The following is an 18539-nucleotide window of genomic DNA, read 5'->3' on the forward strand; positions in this document are numbered from 1 at the left end:
AGTTAGCTTTCTTTCTCTCCCGCTGCCTGGCGCTCTTTCTCCAGGCTCTCCTTCCTTCCGGAAGGTCAGGAGCGACCGTTAATCAAGCGGAATGTTGGAGAGGATGGGATTTAATCCATGCCATCTTGGTTTCCATGGCTTGACAGAGGGTTGGTGAAGTCCCTGCAGAGAAGTGGTCGCCTCAGAGCCAGCCTGGCGATCTGCCGCTGAAACCTAGCTTGAGGGACAGAGGTTGACTCTTCAAGGCTGCCCTCCTGGCCTGGCCACTGGAAGGTGTAAATCAGGCTCAGCCGCCTCAGTGGTCAGCTATTCTGGGCCCTCTGTCTCCTCTTGCCCTCCATGGGTGAGCAACGGCTTCTGTGTGACTTTCCGAAGACAGGTAGGGATTTATCTCTGAGAGGGCTGGCATGTGCACTTACATTGATCTGCCATTGAACTGGCCCACATTTGGTCAGCCGAGCTGCTTGAGACGGAAAACATATTCCAGCTTGGCCCAGTTAATGGTTTCTTAAACCCTGCTGGGTTCACTGGAAGTTATTCCCATGTAAGTCAGTGCAGAGGTGACTGACTGCTACAGCCAGAGCTTTTTTCTGGGGGTATGCCAGGGATACACATACCCCTAAACATTTTGTGAATCTAAGTTTGGCCTCATTGAGGGGCAGTATTTCATTATGAGTAGGAAAATGAGAGTATCCCTAAACATTTTGTTAGGAAAAAAGCACTGGCTACACCCCAATCCCAAGCATGTTTACTTGGAAGCAAGGCCCACTGATTTACACACCCTAGTAAGTGTCTTAAGGGTTGTTGCAGCCTTAGTCTCAGTAAGCAAGTGTTTAGGAGGTGATCTTGATATGAAGCTTTTGAAAAGCTGTTTACAATTTTTATCCCCTCTTACCCAGGGTCCATGTTTCCTTTGGAAATGAGGCAGACACTGTGGTGTCCTTATGATATATGTTTTTTTCACACACACACACAACGTGAGCCTACGATAGAGAGGTTCAAAACATTGCCCTCCAGGAATGTCCCTTCTCTCCCATTGCTTCAGCCTCTGATTCAAAGCAGGCAACTGACATTGTACTCTGGGCCCCTTCTCCAGCTTGCTAAGTTTAACAGACTGACGCCTTTTTCACATCGATCACAACACAGCCAACTGAAAGCCTAAAATGTTGTCCTAACAAAAACTCTAGGACTGTCTTCTAATGTTCTCAGAGCTCAGGGAGGGGCTCCTTGCATTGGCTGGCTGGCACAGAGTCTTTGCTTTGCTGATAACCCATCTCCCCTTGTTCTCTGCAGTTGGCCAATCTTTACGGCAATCTTTTGAACACGGGGAGCTGAGTCCAGTTATTAAGGGTCTGGCTTCCAGTTTAACTCTCCAAGCATTGATTAAATTCTAACACTTACTAAATACAAGAGTTGTGGGTGTCTTGTACCTACAAACCCTGGCACCCACAAACTCATAACAATATCAGGGTTGCCATATTTCAAAAAGTGAAAAGCTGGACAGAAAAGTTGTTGAGCTTGCGGCTGCAATATTCCAGATATGCCCAGGAAATTTTGAGCATATGGCAACCCTAAACATTATACACCAGGGTTGCTAGAGGTTTTCTCATTCTTGCCATAGTTCTAAACAAAGCAAAAACATTTGGCCCCTCCACCTTGCCAAACCACAACTATAACTCTTCATTTATTTTAGCACCCTAAGGTCATCATTGCTGCTCAGCCTTTGACAGCTATGTGGAACAGTGCCACTTTGGCAAACCACTGTGTTCCCATCTGAAATCAGTTTCTTTTACATGTTGGTGATTCGAATCCCCGTGTCGGGCTGAGCTCCTGTTGCTCTGTCCCAGTTCTTGCCAACCTAGCAGTTCAAAAGCATGCCAGTGCAAGTAGATAAACAGGTACCATTGTGGTGGGAAGGTAAACAGCGTTTCCATGCACGCTGGTTTCCATCACAGTGTTCCGTTGCTTCAGAAGCGGTTTAGTCATGCCAGAAAGCTGTCTGTGGACAAACGCCGGCTTACTTGGCCTGAAAGCAAGATCAGCACCACACCCCATAGTCATCTTTGTTTTTTTAATAAAATTTTTATTAGGGGTTTTTACAGAATAAAGTACAAAGACAATAAACAACCTTACTTTTATCTCAACAGAGTTTCATAACTTCTTTGGACTTCCTCACATCTCCCGCTGCCATTTTCATCATCATAGATTTTTTCCATGCAATTTATCATCTAGTTTGCAAATTTTATAACCGCTTATTTAAATATAGTCCTCTGCAAATTTATTTCTCTTAATCTCACTTTACATCCCATTCCGATCCGATTTTGTGGTGGCCAATTATTTATGATCAAACATCCTACTTAACTTTCCACCAAATCACAATATTTTTGTAAATAAGTCTTAAATTTCCTCCAATCTTCTTCAACCCTCTCTTCTCCCAGGTCTCGAATTCTGCCAGTCATCTCAGCCAGTTGCATATAGTCCATCAGCTGCATCTGCCATTCTTCCAGCGTGGGTAGATCTTGAGTTTTCCACTTCTTAGCGATAAGTATCCTTGCTGCTGCTGTTGCGTACAAAAAGAATGTTCGATCCTTCTTTGGCACCATCTGGCCGACAATACCCAAGAGGAAGGCCTCTGGTTTCTTAAGGAAGGTATACTTAAATACCTTTTTCAGCTCATTATATATCATTTCCCAGAAGACCTTCACCCTGGGACAAGTCCACCAGAGGTGAAAGAATGTTCCTTCATTTTCCTTACATTTCCAACATTTATTGTCTGGCACATGGCATATTTTGGCAAGTTTAACTGGGGTCATGTACCACCTATATATCATTTTCATTACATTTTCCTTCAGAGCATTACATGCCGTGAAGTTCATCCCCGTGGTCCACAACCTTTCCCAATCCTCAAACATAATATTGTGCCCAATATCCTGTGCCCACTTTATCATGGCCGACTTAACCATTTCATCTTGTGTATTCCATTTCAACAGCAAGTTATACATTCTTGAGAGTACTTTAGTCTTAGGTTCTAACAATTCTGTTTCCAACTTCGATTTCTCCACCTGGAATCCTAACTTTTTATCCTTTTTAAAAATTTCTTGAATCTGAGCATAGTGTAACCAGTCTCGCACTTTGTCTTTCATTTTTTCCAAACTCTGCAATTTCCAATTATTGCCCTCTTTCTCTATTATTTCCCAATATTTCGGCCATTTGGCCTCCATATTGGGTCTTTTTCGGGCCTTGGCCTCCAGAGGTGATAGCCATCTTGGAGTTTTATTTTCCAATAGGTCTTTGTATTTTGTCCAGACATTAAACACTGCTTTCCTGACAATATGATTCTTAAAGGCCTTATTGATCTTAACTTTATCATACCATAAGTATGCATGCCAACCAAATGCATTGTTAAAACCTTCTAAATCTAACACATCAGTGTCCTCTAGAAGTAGCCAGTCTTTTAGCCAGCAGAAAGCTGCGGCTTCATAGTACAACCTTAAGTCTGGCAGGGCAAAGCCCCCTCTTTCTTTCGCATCAGTTAATATCTTAAACTTAATTCTGGGCTTTTTGCCCTGCCAGACAAATTTAGAAATATCTCTCTGCCACTTCCTGAAACACTCCGTCTTGTCCACAATTTGCAATGTTTGAAACAAAAACAACATCTTAGGCAATACATTCATCTTAATAGCAGCAATTCGGCCTAGCAAAGAAAGCTTCAATTTTGACCAACTATCCAAGTCTCTCTTAATTTCAGACCAACATTTTTCATAATTGTCCTTAAATAGACTCAGATTTTTTGCTGTTATGTTTACCCCTAGGTACTTTACTTTTTTAAGCACAGTTAGTTCTGTTTCTCTCTGAAACCGTTCTGACTCTGCATCTGTCAAGTTTTTTCCCAACACCTTAGTTTTCTGTTTATTTAGTTTGAAGCCCGCTACCCGACCAAAGTCCTGAATCAATTGTAACACTCTTTTTGTGCTAGATTCTGGCTCTTGCAATGTCAAAACAAGGTCATCTGCAAAAGCTTTAAGTTTATATTGTTTCGCTCCGATCTGAATCCCTTGCACCAACCGGTCCCCTCTAATCAAGTTCAAGAGCACCTCCAGGACAGAAATAAACAGCAAGGGGGAAATCGGGCAGCCTTGTCGTGTCCCTTTTTCAATCTTAAACTCTTCTGTAACCACATTGTTGACTATCAGTTTTGCCTTTTGTTCTGAGTAAATCGCATCAATCCCATTTTCAAAACCCCGCCCCACTCCCATTTCTTTTAAATTCCCCTTCATAAATTTCCAAGAGATGTTATCGAAGGCCTTCTCCGCGTCTATAAAAATTAAAACTGCTTTAGTGTTAATATTTGTTTGCAAAAGTTCCAAAATATCAATAATGTTCCTTGTATTAGCAAACAAGTGTCTTCCTGGGAGAAAGCCTGCCTGGTCTTTATGAATTATCTCATTTACAACTCTTTTGAGTCTTCCTGCCAAAACGTCAGCAAATATTTTGTAATCCACATTTAAAAGGGAAATGGGACGGTAGTTCTTAAGTTGTGTCTTTTCAGTTTCTGATTTTGGTATCAATGTGATGAAAGCTTCCTTCCACGATTCAGGCGCCTTCTTTCCCTCCATAATTTCATTGCTGACCTCCATCAGTGGTTGAATCAAATAGTCACTTAATGTCTTATAGTACTTGGAGGTCAAGCCATCTGGCCCTGGAGACTTGCCCAGCTTCATATTCTGAATGGCATGTTCTATCTCTAATCGTGTTATTTTACTATTCAGGAGTGATCTATTTTCTTGTGATAGTTTTTTAAGTCCATTTTTCTCCAAAAATTTTGCAATCTCTTCCTCATTTTGTGGCCCTTGAGTGTATAATTTCTTAAAATATTTCTGGAAACATTTTCTAATTTCCACCGGGTTCTGAATATATCTTCCTTCTATTTCCAAATTTGTTACTATGTTCAACTTTTGTCTCTTCTTCAACTGCCAAGCCAGCAGTTTCCCACATTTGTTAGCCGATTCAAATGTTTTTTGTTTCATTAATTTAATCTTCCATTCTATTTCCTGATTTATCAGTTTGGAATATTGTGCCTGATGAAGTTTAATTTCTCTCAAGATCGGCTGTGACTTCGGGTTTACTCTTAGTTTCTTCTCTAACTCTTCAATTTTCCCCAAAATCTTATCCTTTTTCTCATTTTGTAGTCTTTTCTTTATGGCGTTCTGTTGTATCAAGAACCCTCTCATCACAGCTTTGCTTGCGTCCCAGATTGTTCTTTTTTCCACTGCAGTGTTCAAATTTATCTCAAAGTAGTCCTTTATTGTTTTTTTGGCCTTCTTAATAATCTCCTGATCTCTAAACAAGTTGTCATTCATCTTCCATCTAAAGGAGCCGGTTGGTAATAGTGTCATGTCCATTTTCAACGCGTTATGATCGGAGCAGGTCTTTGGGCAGATTTCCACTTTCCTAACCTTAGGAGCCAGACCTCTAGAAATCCATATTTGGTCAATTCTTGTCCAAGTCAGTTGGGCTTCAGAGAAAAATGTTCCTTCTTTCCCCAAGGGGTTCTTTGTCCTCCATATATCGATCCAGTCCATGTTGTCTGTCATTTCGAAAAAGGTCTTTGGTAGTCTGCCATCTTTAGTAACCTTTTGGCTTTGTGACCTATCCATGTTCGTTGAAACGATCCCATTCATATCTCCCATCATGATGATGTTATCATAGTCCAGATAATCCAGCATAATCTCATGCAACTTCTTGTAGAATTCTGATTTCCCTTCATTTGGAGCGTAGATTCCTAATATCAAAATTTTCTCTCCTTGGTGCTGTATTTCAATTGCCAAAATTCTTCCATGTTCATCTTTAAATAAAAATTTTGGTGAGAGGCTCTCCTTTGCATATATCACCACTCCTCTCTTCTTAACTGAATCCGAAGATATAAATTCTTGGCCTAACCTTTTATTTACCAATATTTTTCTGTGGAGCCTAGTCACATGTGTTTCTTGTAGACAAGTAATGTCTAGTTGCTCCTTTTTTAATATGTGAAAGATTTTCTTCCTTTTTTCCGGGCTGTTACAGCCATTTATGTTCCAGCTTAAAAGTTGCAGAGACATCCTGGATGGATCTGTTTAGTTTCCTTGGGATGGTGTTTTGTTCTGTAAGTCTTCAGGGTTCTGTGGTACAGATACCTGTGGTGGTTCAGGCCCTGGGGGTAGTTCAAGTCCTTTATGAAGGTCCTCTCCGTAGGCAGTCAAAAACTTATCCCTATCTTCCAAAGTTCTAATTTTAATCTTCTTCCCTCTAAAGGTAAAGGATAATCCTTGGGGAAAGTCCCACCTAAAGATGATTGAGTTGCTTCTCAGCAGTTTTACTAAGTCCAAATATTCAGATCTGAGGTCTAACAGCTGTTTAGGAATGTCCTTAAAAATCTCAATTCTTTTGTCCGAAATGTTCAGGGATCTTCCGTAGTGCAGGCCCAAAATCTTGTCCCTTTCCTCCTTTGATCTCAACGTAATCAAACAGTCTCTGGGCTTCTCTCTCTTTATGAGTCTTCCAAGTCTGAAGGCTGACACAATTTTAAAGTCTTCCTCCTCTAGACCCCAGAACTTGGAGAATTCTTTGGTCAAAAACTCAGCTAGATTGCCTTCTTCCACTTCTGGTATCGATCTTATCCTTAAGTTGGTCTCCCTGTTCCGAAGTTCCAACATAGAGAGGTAGGTCTGGTGTTCCCCAACCTGCTTGCTGAGCGGCCTTACTTCTTTTTCCAACTCTCCCACTCTTTGGCTGGTCTCTTCGGCCAGTTTCTGATTTTCACCTGCAGCCTCCTTCAGTTGTCCGATTGCTTGTGCATTCTGTGCAACTTGCCCAGATAATTTGTTTAAAGTTTCTGTATTAAGGTCAATTTTCGCAGTTTGTTGATCAACTTTCCTGTCCAAAGACTCCAATTTCTCAAGAATTCTCTCTAATACAGAACCAGATCCTCCTGAGGCCATCTCTTCTAGTTGTAATTCCTCAGTTTCTCCCTCCCCTGCCTGTGACAGGGAGGTAGCTTTTTCCTCCGAGGGCAGAGTAGGCACAGATGATCTGCGTGTTTGTGAGGCTGCAGTTAAGGTTGTCAGAGTTGTTTGTCTAGTTCTTAATCCCTTTCTTTTTGCGCCACTCATTCCAAAGTTATCTAGCAGTCAAGGTCAAGCTGAGTTGTTCCCATGAGAAAGCTACGGCCCAGGTGGTAGCAGTCAAACAGAGGGCCGGGAAATAGAAAGTAAAACAATGTTTTTGTTATAAATCCTCAATCCTCTAGGGGGAGCATAAAATGTCCTAAGAAGAAGAGTCCATTCCAATCATACAAAATCTGAACCAATACTTAGGGATCTTCACAAAAGTAGTTTTAGCAGAGTTGGTTTTAAGTTTGCCACAATATTTCAAATTGTGCTTACTGGAGTTCCATAGTGCAAGAACGTAACCATTCTGAACTCCCTCAGACTGTCTCAAAGTTTAAATACAATGTATCCAAATTTGCAGTCTGACAGTTCTACTGCTCAGGCAGTTCTGACACCTGGGCTTCTTAAATAAAGTTGTAATCCACAAAGAAGAGGATATATAAGTCCTGATCAAAGTCCAAAAATCAGTTGCTTACAGTCTTTAAGGGGATTGAAAGTAATTTCTGCGGGTGCTCAATCTGAGCTGTCAAAAGTTCTCTCTATGCCTCCACTCCTCCTGCTCTTTGCTTTAAAAGTCAATGGCTGCGGAAGACGGACTTCCTTTTCCTCGTCTCTCCGCTTTCAGCTTATTTTCAGTATTTTTAGTCCCAAAATTTAGTAAAGTCCTCAGTTACTCACGGGTTGTTGCGTTTTAGAATCTTGTGTTGCAGGAAGAAAGGTCGGCGCTCACCGGCAACAGCAGCGCGGCTTCGCTCCGCTGAATGCGCATAGACCCACAGCGCCGCTGCCCCCTCTGCGATCCGGAGCCCCTTACGGGGTTCCCTCAACGTTTCGGGGGTTGCTCCTGGCGCCCGCCGGGTCCCGAGACCGCAGGCTTCCGCTGCCTGCGGTTTTCCAAAATGGGTCTCCGCTTCGCCGTAGCGGACGACCCTTTTCCAGAGGAGCTTCCCTCTCCCGGTTAGGAAAGGGCAGCCATTACCGTTCGCGCCGCCTCCGGAAGTCCATAGTCATCTTTGACTGGACTTAACTGTCCAGGGGTCCTTTACCTTTTACCTTTGTACACACTATAATTTTAAAGCAGCTTACTCCTCACAGTGTTACAGCACCTCTTAAACTACAGTACCCAGAGTTCTTTGAGGGAAGGAATGTGGTTTAAAGATATGGTGTACACAGCCTAGAAACTGTATTGGCGTGCTGACTGTGGAGCCTTCCCTCCTCTGCATCCAGCATGGCAGCACACACTACTAATCTTTTACTAGGTCAGGAAAAAAAAAACTTTACACAGTTTAGTAAATATTGTTAGTTGATCTGCAAGATTTTGCTAGAGCACTGTACTAGAAAAAAAGAAACCCAAATCCAAAGATGTTCTTTCACTCAGTACAAGAGTTCATGCAACTTCAAACACATACTTGAGGCTCAGGCAGAAACTGGAGTATTGCTGTGTAACCTGCCTATTGTAGCACTGTATGAACTTGCACAGACATTTACAAAAGAGCATTGACATTGTTTTTCCTTCTACCCTTGGTTCATTGGATCGAAATCCACTGAATTTAGCAAGTAACCCTGTGGTTGGGAAGCTGAATGTTTAAATATTAATAGAAAGAAATCCCAATGCTGTTGGGAGTGGGGGGAAACCCATTTAAATCAGGTAGAATATATGGCACCTGAAATACATTTTGTTTAAATCATAGGTTGGTCAGCATGTCGGAGGATGTTGTGAAGAACAGTAAGGATGGGAGGATACTTTGCAAAGACCAATAAGGTTGATTCCGAGCCTGAAATAGCTCAGGTATTTGTCAACTACATATTTTATAAATATATTGACAGTTTGGGTTAAAAATGACCCCCCCCATGAAGTATTTACCTATTTTTTAGGGAAACCGCCAAAAACAAACCCTGGACATTTTAGCCGCTATCTGACAATTCCGCCAGGATGCCATAGCGAATCCTGGCTATGTCCAGGAAATTCCAGACATATGGCAGCCCTAACTAGTGGAGGCTCTTAATGTGTTTTCGAGTTTCTTTTTGAATATACAGGCTGAGCATAGGTGGATATGCACAGCTTAAGTATGCCCAATAGGACAGTTCATAAAAAACTTTTTTTTTTAAAATGCCTGCTCCAGAGCTTTTATCCTACTGCACTAGGGATTATATAGCTATATCTGAAATTTCATGCATATCAGTTAATATCTTGACCCTGCTCCACTGAACTGAAATTTCAGCCCTCATGGCAGAGGAAAACGGCCAAGTAAAACAGCTATTTTCGTGGAGGAGGGTCAAGATATTAACTGATATGCATGAAATTTCAGATATAGCTATATAATCCCTAGTGCAGTAAGATAAGACCTTTGGAGTAGGCTTTTTTTTTTTTAAAGGTTTTAATGAACTGCCCTATTGCCCAAGAGAGAGGGAAGTCTACTGCCCTACACCTCTCTAGCTCTCTCTCCAGCCCCTCTCCAGAAAACCTGTCTGCCTCATTTGGCTCATTTTGCAGGCACACACTGCACACCAAGATTATGTCAGCTGGAATGGGAAAAAGTCTTCCTTTGCCCCATTCAAAAGAACTTTAAGAAGACCCAGTTAGTGGGTGAAATCTCACTAACAAAAGATAGCTGCGCCTGGTAACTTTACAAAGGACAATTTAGGAGTGGTCCTTTTGACGTTATTCACCTTGTGATTTCGAAATCCCCAGTCTTGTCATGGTATATCTTCAGAAGTACCGTAAGTCCAGTTGAGTTGAGGACTTACGACTTAGGACTCCGGCATTATTTGGTACGTCAATTGTTGATCATGTGTCATCCCCCGCTCTCCCCGTTTTAAATCAGGAGGAGATTCTTCCTGTAGAAAATGAAGAGGCAGCGTCACTGAAGGATTTTGAACCGCAAGTGGAAGAGGAGCCACCAGGAAAACTGCGGCAAATATGTATTTTCCCTCCACAAGGCATATTTGCTGAAATAGTAACAAATGGTATGCAAAGGGAATACAAAAGGGGAAGCGAATACAGCCACCCTTTAGTTTTCTATTGGCTATAATTGTCTTGGTTTCTTTTTTTTAACCTAATCTTAAGGTCCAGGGTTTTATATTTAAAAAGGTATAATATCAGCTGATCAATGGTAATTTCCCTTTTGGCAAGGGTGGAGAACTCCAGCATGTAACTAATCCCAGTGGAGATTGAAGTCACCGACAATCAGCTGATCCCTTAATTACTGGCTTTTATTCAGACATCACTCTGCTGGCCTATGGAACTGTGAATTCTGCACAGTGTCACAGCTAACAGTACTGGGATTGTTTTCATGGTCTCTGATTTGTGTGGGGACGTTGACCTTCTACAAGGCAGAAACATACCAGAGGTTTAAGGAAGTTGAAAGGCTAATTATCCCAGGATAATTAATTGTGGGATGTCAAGCACCCTTGAGATGAATTGGCAAGAAACATGTAACATATTCTAACATTTTCATGTGTAGTTCTTCAGCAGGTTTGGCTCAGTTAAGCTGCCTGGATATGTTTAGCCACTCGGAGGTCTTTGGAGGAAAATCAGAGTGTGATAAATCAAGTAAAACCTTCAGGAGCCTTAACCAAAACCTTCAAAACTCCACTGAAATTCTTTTGTCTGCTAAACAGACAAGATAACTGATATCCCTTCCATTTTGATCCATCAGCTCTGCAGTTCATTCCTAACTATTATTGTTTCAATCATTATTGTAAGCTTTTAAGCCTGGTCTTAATGTTCTCTCTTGTAAGTGAACTCCCAAAAGTCTATAATCCTCACTACATTTATGCAGATTTATCTTGAAAGTGGGTCATGACCAAGCACACAAAGAGACACTTTCTCCTGTAATGTGTACAGAATATTACCCAAATAATTTGATCTGCAGAAAACATCACGATTCATGCCTTGCCGCTGAGTGAAATCTCTAAAGATCCTAGATGAAATGGTCACATAGGAGAAAGTTTTACTATTTATTAATCCATTTATATTATTTGCAGTGGTATTTATTGCTTTTGATTTTTGTTGGAGATAGTATTCATCTCCCAGGAACAAAGAAAGAAGGATAAGTATGGAAGCTCCTTTGTGCCATTGGCTCCCTGTAACTTCCGTTTTCATTCGCCAGAGCTGTGTAGGAAATGGTTCTAAAATTGCATCTGCACTTTACAGTGCTCCCATTCTGGTGCAGCGGGAAAGAACAGAAATCCCTGTTCTCAAACAAATAACAGTAACTGGGAGGAGATCTGAAACGTCTCTAAAATCTATTTAGATTGCAGAACAACAATAAAAAAAGCAGTCATGCTCATCTGTGGCCTGGGTTGCATAGTAGCACATTTAGCACCATAGCTGATTTGCAACAGCCCATCATTGTTGACTGCATGACAACAAGCATTTGACAGTAGCTTTAAATAAAGAATCAAATTAAAAGAACATTTTAAAAAAAGGCACAGAAAAGTGCATTACTAGCGCAACTTTTGTTTCTTTCATCACTTTAACCAAAAATCAGTTTTCATGAAGCTCTGAAGAACGTAACATGATTTCTGAAGGATGCTAAAGCATTTCTTCCCCTGTTTTCCAGTAGCAGCAGCCGCGCTGATCTGGGCTGTTTTCTGGGCTGTTATAGGCAAGGAATGTCTTCCTGGTGGAAATGTCTTTGGACTTTTGTTCCTCTTCTTTTGTTCTTTACTTGGTGGTAAAATTATGGAGTCCATTAGAATACCTGGCTTCCCTCCACTCCCTCGTCTTTTTGGTAAGTATTGCTTTATCAGGTACCGTGCATCATCTTATTTTTACATAGACCTGGTTTTTTCAGTATGACAGCAGAGTTGTCCAAATGTCAATTTAGGCTCCCATTTTATTTATGCATCATTTCAAGAGGTTTCCATTGGAGATCAGTCATAGGCTTATTTCCTTCAGGTAACTGAAATGTTACAAAGGGTATTTCTAGTTTTAAAGAGTTTCTTTGTCCATTTCACCCCTCCAGCCAGTGAGTAATAGAGGACTCTCAAGTGTAAGTAAGATATACAGCATATTTGCATCACCCTACATACGATCCCATCCAGCCAAAAGAGGAAAAGGTGTCAGTCTTGTTAAATCCATTGAATACATGTGCTCAACTACCTCTCAGACTGAGCTGGACTTGGGTCCCTTGTATTTTGGGCAGGAGAGTGACAAAAGACAAGGAGCTGTTTGTTTAAGAAAAGCTGGTTTCTTAACATGCATATGTAAGTTGCTGTTAGGATCTTTGTATGTTGATGGTCATATACCTGCTTCATCAAGTATGTAAGTTTGAATTCCATCAATGCACAGTAAGATCAATCCCAGGGATCTCTGTGTCTTGTCAAATAGAAAAAGGAAGAATGGCATCTACCAGTCACTGTCAGTTTAAGATGGAAGGCTGTTTTCCTTCTCCATGTGAGACAACACAAAGTGGTTGGGGCAGAGAGAATCCTATCTGCATGTCCTTCTTCTTCTTCTTCTTCTTCTTCTTCTTCTTCTTCTTCTTCTTCTTCTTCTATCGCTCGTAGCTGAGTAAGATTGTCTTCTATAAACACAGTTTTCACAGTGAGTCTGCAAGTGACTGTGGAGGCCAATTCTGGATCTCCACGTCCTTCCACAATGGGGACATAGGTTTCCAGGCGGGAGTTAACCATAGTAGTGCCTTCTTAGCGTGCCTTCTTAGCACGGTTCTCCCTTTCGTCCCGAGTTTGAGCGTCTTCAATTGGAGCACTCGCAGGCCAGTGTTTCCCAGTTGTGGGTGAGATCTCCATGTAAATTAGATAAATAGATACTGTTTTTCAGACTTATAAGCAGCCACAGAAAAGGGCTTGAACAGGATCTGGCCTGCAGTTCTGGAGAAGGGATCTTTTCACCTTTGACCACAGAACTGTTTCCTTGACTTAAATTCGTGCCACAGTTGTTACTTGGTACAGATTGGAGAAAAGGCATTCATATGCTGCTCTCTTCCCCAGCTGCCTGCAACTGTTACTGGTTTCCAGCAGATTAAAATTGTGAAAGCGTAGAAGGGAAAGGATTCAGCCCCTCTCCCCCAGTGATATAGCCCAATCCCAGCCCCATTCCATATTGTTATTCTGGCACACAATTTAACACTGCAGCCACTTCATCCCATGCTTTCCAAATGTTGCTTGCCACCTGTGATGTCAGCAATGAGTGACATGCCTTTCTCTGTTCCATTTAGGGATGCTGCTCGCTGGGTTTCTCATCAGGAATGTCCCGTACACTAGTAAACTAGTCCAGATCAATGTGAAATGGGGAGCTACCCTGCGAAACATTGCCCTCTCAATTATCTTGGCTCTTGCTGGTCTTGGCCTCGACCCAGAGGTGAAGTATCAAATGGTCCTTAACACATGCAAAATCTTTATGGACACTGAGAAGTGTGGCAAAGAGCTTTCCTGGACACCACACAAAAGCAAAATAAAAGAATGTTGCCCGCAGAAAGATTGTTTATTCTTTAAACTCTTCCCGGCTCCAAATATTCGCTAGATAATATGCTAGATATAATTTCTCTATCCCACCTCTCTCTAAACATCAGATACATTTGCAGAACCCAGAAAACAGAGTTGTTACCTAGATGCCAAACCTACAGCTCTTGGATTCAAGCACCATTCTATTTAAATTTTCCATTCCTAAGGAAGAATGAAAACAGATACAGTATTTTTTATTGCGGTTGTAGTGGTATGATTTGGTACAAAAGTATGGGTTGTTTTTTCTCCTTTGGAGCAAGCTCTGGAAAATGTTTTGGAGCAAGTTTCTTGCAATGCCAATGTACGTTGGGGAAAATGCATCTGTGAAGGGCAACTATTGGCTAGCACCAATCCAACACACTTCTACCCCTAATCTCTGTCACTGTTTTTACATAAGTTTCTGAATTTTTTAAGGTGAAGGCTGAGCATCTTACTGAATACAATGGTACCTCGGGTTAAGAACTTAAATTGTTCTGCTTTAGTTACTGGGGCCTCCCGCTGCCGCTGCGCGATTTCTGTTCTCATCCTGAAGCAAAGTTCTTAACCCAAGGTACTATTTCTGGGTTAGCAGAGTCTGTAACCTGAAGCGTTTGTAACCTGAAGCGTCTGTAACCCGAGGTACCACTGTATATTGTTACAGCTCCTGACCCACAGACCCTTTTTTTTAAAATTAATTACTGTTTTATGTTTTATGAATTACTTCCACTTACGCTCTGCTTTTATATTTGTAAATGAAGGGCATTGCAAGTCTCTAATTCTCTCTCACCCAAAGGGAATTAAAATTAGATAGTGTTGCCTGTGCATGCATTGCTTAAAAAAAGAATGTGGGGGAAACTTGCAAGCCCCCTAATTCTCGAAATTAAGGGTGAGACTTACTGCCAACCTAGTATGCAGTTTTCTGGAATGCATATCTGTAATGTACTTTGAAGAGCTGCGTTCACACTGCAGGAGACGAACTGAAAGGTGTACGTCTATCTTCATCCTAAACACCTTGAATCCACTTCCAATCTCCTATTATAATGCATTGTATTGTCCCATACAATCAAAGCTGAGTACAGCAGAGCAAATCTCAGCTGATTTTACGTAACAGTAAAAAAGAAGTTGACAACAGTTGTTGTTTTTTTAAAAAATGTGTTTTGTCTTTCAGGCTCTGAATAAGTTGAAAGCGATCTGTTTCAGACTAAGCTTTGGTCCTTGCCTCACGGAAGCCTGTGCAGCAGCTGTCCTGTCTCACTATATCATGGACCTGCCATGGGAATGGGGGTTTATGTTAGGGTAAGAGATAAGTTTGCTTTCTCTTGCTTGCAAGTGGTACATATCTTCTAGCAATACCTACAACTGCAACCTTAAACACAGCGCGCAAAGTCCCGAGCCCTGAGGGGATGCATCTTTTGGGTTCTTTAGTGTTATTAATAAGAATATGCAAGCATGGAATCTCTCCCTTCCCCTGCATTCCATTACCAGTCTGGATAATGAAGGTGCTTTGAGCATTTCATAGAGTGGCAGCACTGAGAAACACAGAGAAGGCACACTGCCAGGGCCGGGTTTAGGTTTGATGAGGTCCTAAGCTACTGAAGGTAACGGGGCCCTTTATATGTCCAGCTGTCCTTTGTCAACAACAAATTGTCACTGTTTTTTTGTGTTGAATATATGCTATGTGGTAATTTATGGACCTAATAGCAGGCATCCCCAACATTCGGCCCTCCAGATGTTTTGGACTACAATTCCCATCATCCCTGACCACTGGTCCTGTTAGCTAGGGATCATGGGAGTTGTAGGCCAAAATATCTGGAGGGCCGCAGGTTGGGGATGCCTGACCTAATAGTCATTTGCACATGTTGCTATGCAACCAGTCCATGCAGAGTGTAGGCACCCTATATATAGAAATGAGCAAACCAGTGATGTTTTAGGGAGCAGACTAGCAGGCAGGGCCCATTACTTACATCATAGGAGCCTACACAACACAAAACACTGTTCCTGTATGTAGGTTTTATTTTATTTGTTTATTATCTTACATTTTGGAAATGTACATCCAGGTTTTTTCCCCTTTAATTTTTTTTGGGGCCCCCAGGAGAGGGGGCCCTAAGCTATAGCTTGTTTAGCTTATACGTAAATCCGGCACTGCACACAGCTGTGTCTTCTTTTCCCTTTTTTGCAACATGGAGTGCATTGTTGTGATTCTAGAGAGAAGGGGCGGGGAGAGACATTTATTTCCAGAAATTTCTGATACATCATCTTCTGTAAAGTTTTATCTGAATGAAGCAATGTAATGTTCCCTTCTTTCACCAAGAGCTAATTTTGTGCCCTTTCAGGTTTGTTCTAGGTGCTGTGTCTCCTGCTATCGTCGTCCTTTCATTGCTGATGTTGCAGTCCAGAGGATATGGTGTTGATAAAGGCATTCCTACCTTGCTAATAGCTGCTGCCAGCATGGATGATATCGTGGCCATTACAGGATTCAACACCTTCTTGGGCATCGCCTTTTCCACAGGTACTGGAGCTATGCCCTAGAAATGAAAAGCCACTGCAGAATTGGGAGGCAGAATTGGGAGGCTGAATCTGGTGCTATTTCCCTTGAGGATAGGAGAAGGCTGACTTCAGGAACGGTTCATTATGATGTGACCTCTTCTCTAACAGAGAATATATGTTGTCAAACAGCTGTGATTGGGAGAAGGGGAATTCCATTCTATTCCCATTAAAGCGGAAATTACTTAATTTGCACTTTCTGAAATGACACACAGACTGCAGCTCGGCCATCCTTCAAACTCCACACAGCTTTTGCAGTGCAGCTTTCCAACTAAGTGCTATGCATGAAAGGTAAAGGTAAAGGTACCCCTGCCCGTACGGGCCAATCTTGACAGACTCTGGGGTTGTGCGCCCATCTCACTTAAGAGGCCAGGGGCCAGCGCTGTCCGGAGACACTTCCGGGTCACGTGGCCAGCGTGACATCGCTGCTCTGGCGAGCCAGAGCTGCACAGGGAAATGCCGTTTACCTTCCCGCTAGTAAGCGGTCCCTATTTATCTACTTGCACCCGGGGGTGCTTTCGAACTGCTAGGTTGGCAGGCGCTGGGACCGAGCAACGGGAGCGCACCCTGCCGTGGGGATTCGAACTGCCGACCTTTCGATCGGCAAGCCCTAGGCGCTGAGGCTTTTACCCACAGCGCCACCCGCGTCCCGCAAAATCATCATCTCATCCAATCCCCTGCAATGCAGGAATATGTGGCTGTCCCATACAGGGATCAAACCAGCAACCTTGGCATTATCAGCACCATGCTCTAACCAGTTGAGCTATAAGCAGTACATCACACGAGACAGCTGCGCTGAACTTTTCTATTTTATGTGGTAGTTCACTACAGAGGTGAGCATTCTGAAGACCTGTTATTGAGTATCCATCCTAAGTTGTTTGCACAAAGCCTGTGTGGCAGCTATATAGTGTCTGCTGTTTATTAAGCACTCATTTTTATCTCCTGCAGTGGTTATACAATAGCCACTGCTGAGTGAGCTAATTTGTTTGCACAGAGATTATACGACTTCCCATCAACTGATTGTTATCCCAGACTTTTTAGTGTGCTTTCCCATCACTTTGCTTACTACAAAAAAGTCTGCTTTTTAAAAAGAAGTAAAAGTTGGTTTGTTACGTGAAAACCTAAATTTGCAGGTATGAAGTTGAATACATCCTTCACTATAGTGACAGTCTGGAGGGAACCCAGAATTCTGGTTCTGAGCTGAATTACACCAGCTTTGTCTTTCCTCTTATATTCATTTTTGCACTTTAGAAACTGTAGAACAATCACAGCAGATGAGCGCAATTTCTTTTTTTCTTTTACTTCTGCTGTGGTACAGTGGCTGCCACCTGCTGGACAGAGAACCAGTTGCAACGCTTGTATAGAATCATCGAATCTTAGAGTTGGAAGGGACCCTAAGGGTCATCTAGTCCAACCCCCAGCAATGCAGGAACCTCAGCTAAAGCATCCATGACAGATGGCCATCCAACCTCTGTTTAAAAACCTCCAATGAAGGAGAGTCCGCAACCTCTTGTGGGAGTCTGCACAAAGCCTCTCAATTCAGTAGTTGCTTTTTAAAACAAAAACAAAGATCTCTGGAAGACATAGTCTTTTTTTTTTTTTTGTGCATAATTTTTATTGGTTTACAAAATCAAAATACAAACAAACATAACGATTCTCTACATATTCTATAAGAAGATGACTTCCTTCAGTCTTACCACGAATCGTCCATACTACTAATAAACATTATTTCTGCGTTTCTTTGTTTGTAATGCCATAAGTCATTTCCATTTGTACATTTCCTTTTGGACATTACCCTTTACCTCTTACAGAGCATCTTTGAAACCCACCAGAGTTATCTGATCATCAATTAGATTTTCCAGATATTTTGTGAAACTTTCCCAGTCTTTGACAAACCTCTGATCCTTTATGTATCTGATTTTTCCTGTCAACCTGTCCATCTCCGCATATTCTAATAATTTCGATCTCCAATCCTCCAATGACGGTATACCCTCTAATTTCCAATTTTTGGCTATTAAGACCCTTGCTGCTGTTGTTGCATATTGGAATAGCTTATGATCTTTCTTCTTGATCTCCCTTCCCACCAGACCCAGCAGGAACACCTCCGGTCTTTTAACAAAGGTATATTTTAACATTTTCTTCATTTCATTGTATATACTCTCCCAAAACCCTTTAACCTTTTGGCATTCCCACCACATATGGTAGAAAGTTCCCTCCTTTTCCCTGCACTTCCAACATTTATTGCTAGATCCGTACATTCTTGCTAGTTTTGCAGGGGTCAGATACCAGCGATAGAACATTTTCATTAGGTTCTCTTTTAATAACACACAGGCCGTGAATTTAAGGTGTTGGTTCCAGAGTTTTTCCCACTCTTCGAAATAGATATTGCGACCCAGATCT

At 41.9% G+C, this 18539-nt stretch overlaps 1 protein-coding gene across 3 annotated transcripts in view; it reads left to right on the forward strand.

The window, feature by feature from the left end:
- Positions 1–82: 82 nt before the first annotated feature.
- The window catches only part of LOC310852728 (sodium/hydrogen exchanger 9B2-like), a 27935-nt gene continuing 9478 nt past the window's right edge, over positions 83–18539 (forward strand). The window contains exons 1-7 of one of the 3 annotated variants that reach the window (XM_083756650.1): positions 83–379; positions 8837–8934; positions 9971–10112; positions 11756–11881; positions 13331–13473; positions 14764–14891; positions 15929–16104. In XM_083756650.1, coding sequence (XP_083612776.1) covers positions 8878–8934; positions 9971–10112; positions 11756–11881; positions 13331–13473; positions 14764–14891; positions 15929–16104 — 772 coding nt within the window. In that variant the 5' untranslated portion in view covers positions 83–379; positions 8837–8877. Of the gene's footprint in view, positions 380–8836; positions 8935–9970; positions 10113–11710; positions 11882–13330; positions 13474–14763; positions 14892–15928; positions 16105–18539 lie in introns of all 3 variants that reach the window. The other 2 variants (XM_083756649.1, XM_083756648.1) reach the window with 2 other exon arrangements.

Source organism: Podarcis gaigeae (assembly GCF_964106915.1).
Source record: "Podarcis gaigeae genome assembly, chromosome: 9".
In the NCBI taxonomy this organism is placed as follows: domain Eukaryota; kingdom Metazoa; phylum Chordata; class Lepidosauria; order Squamata; family Lacertidae; genus Podarcis; species Podarcis gaigeae.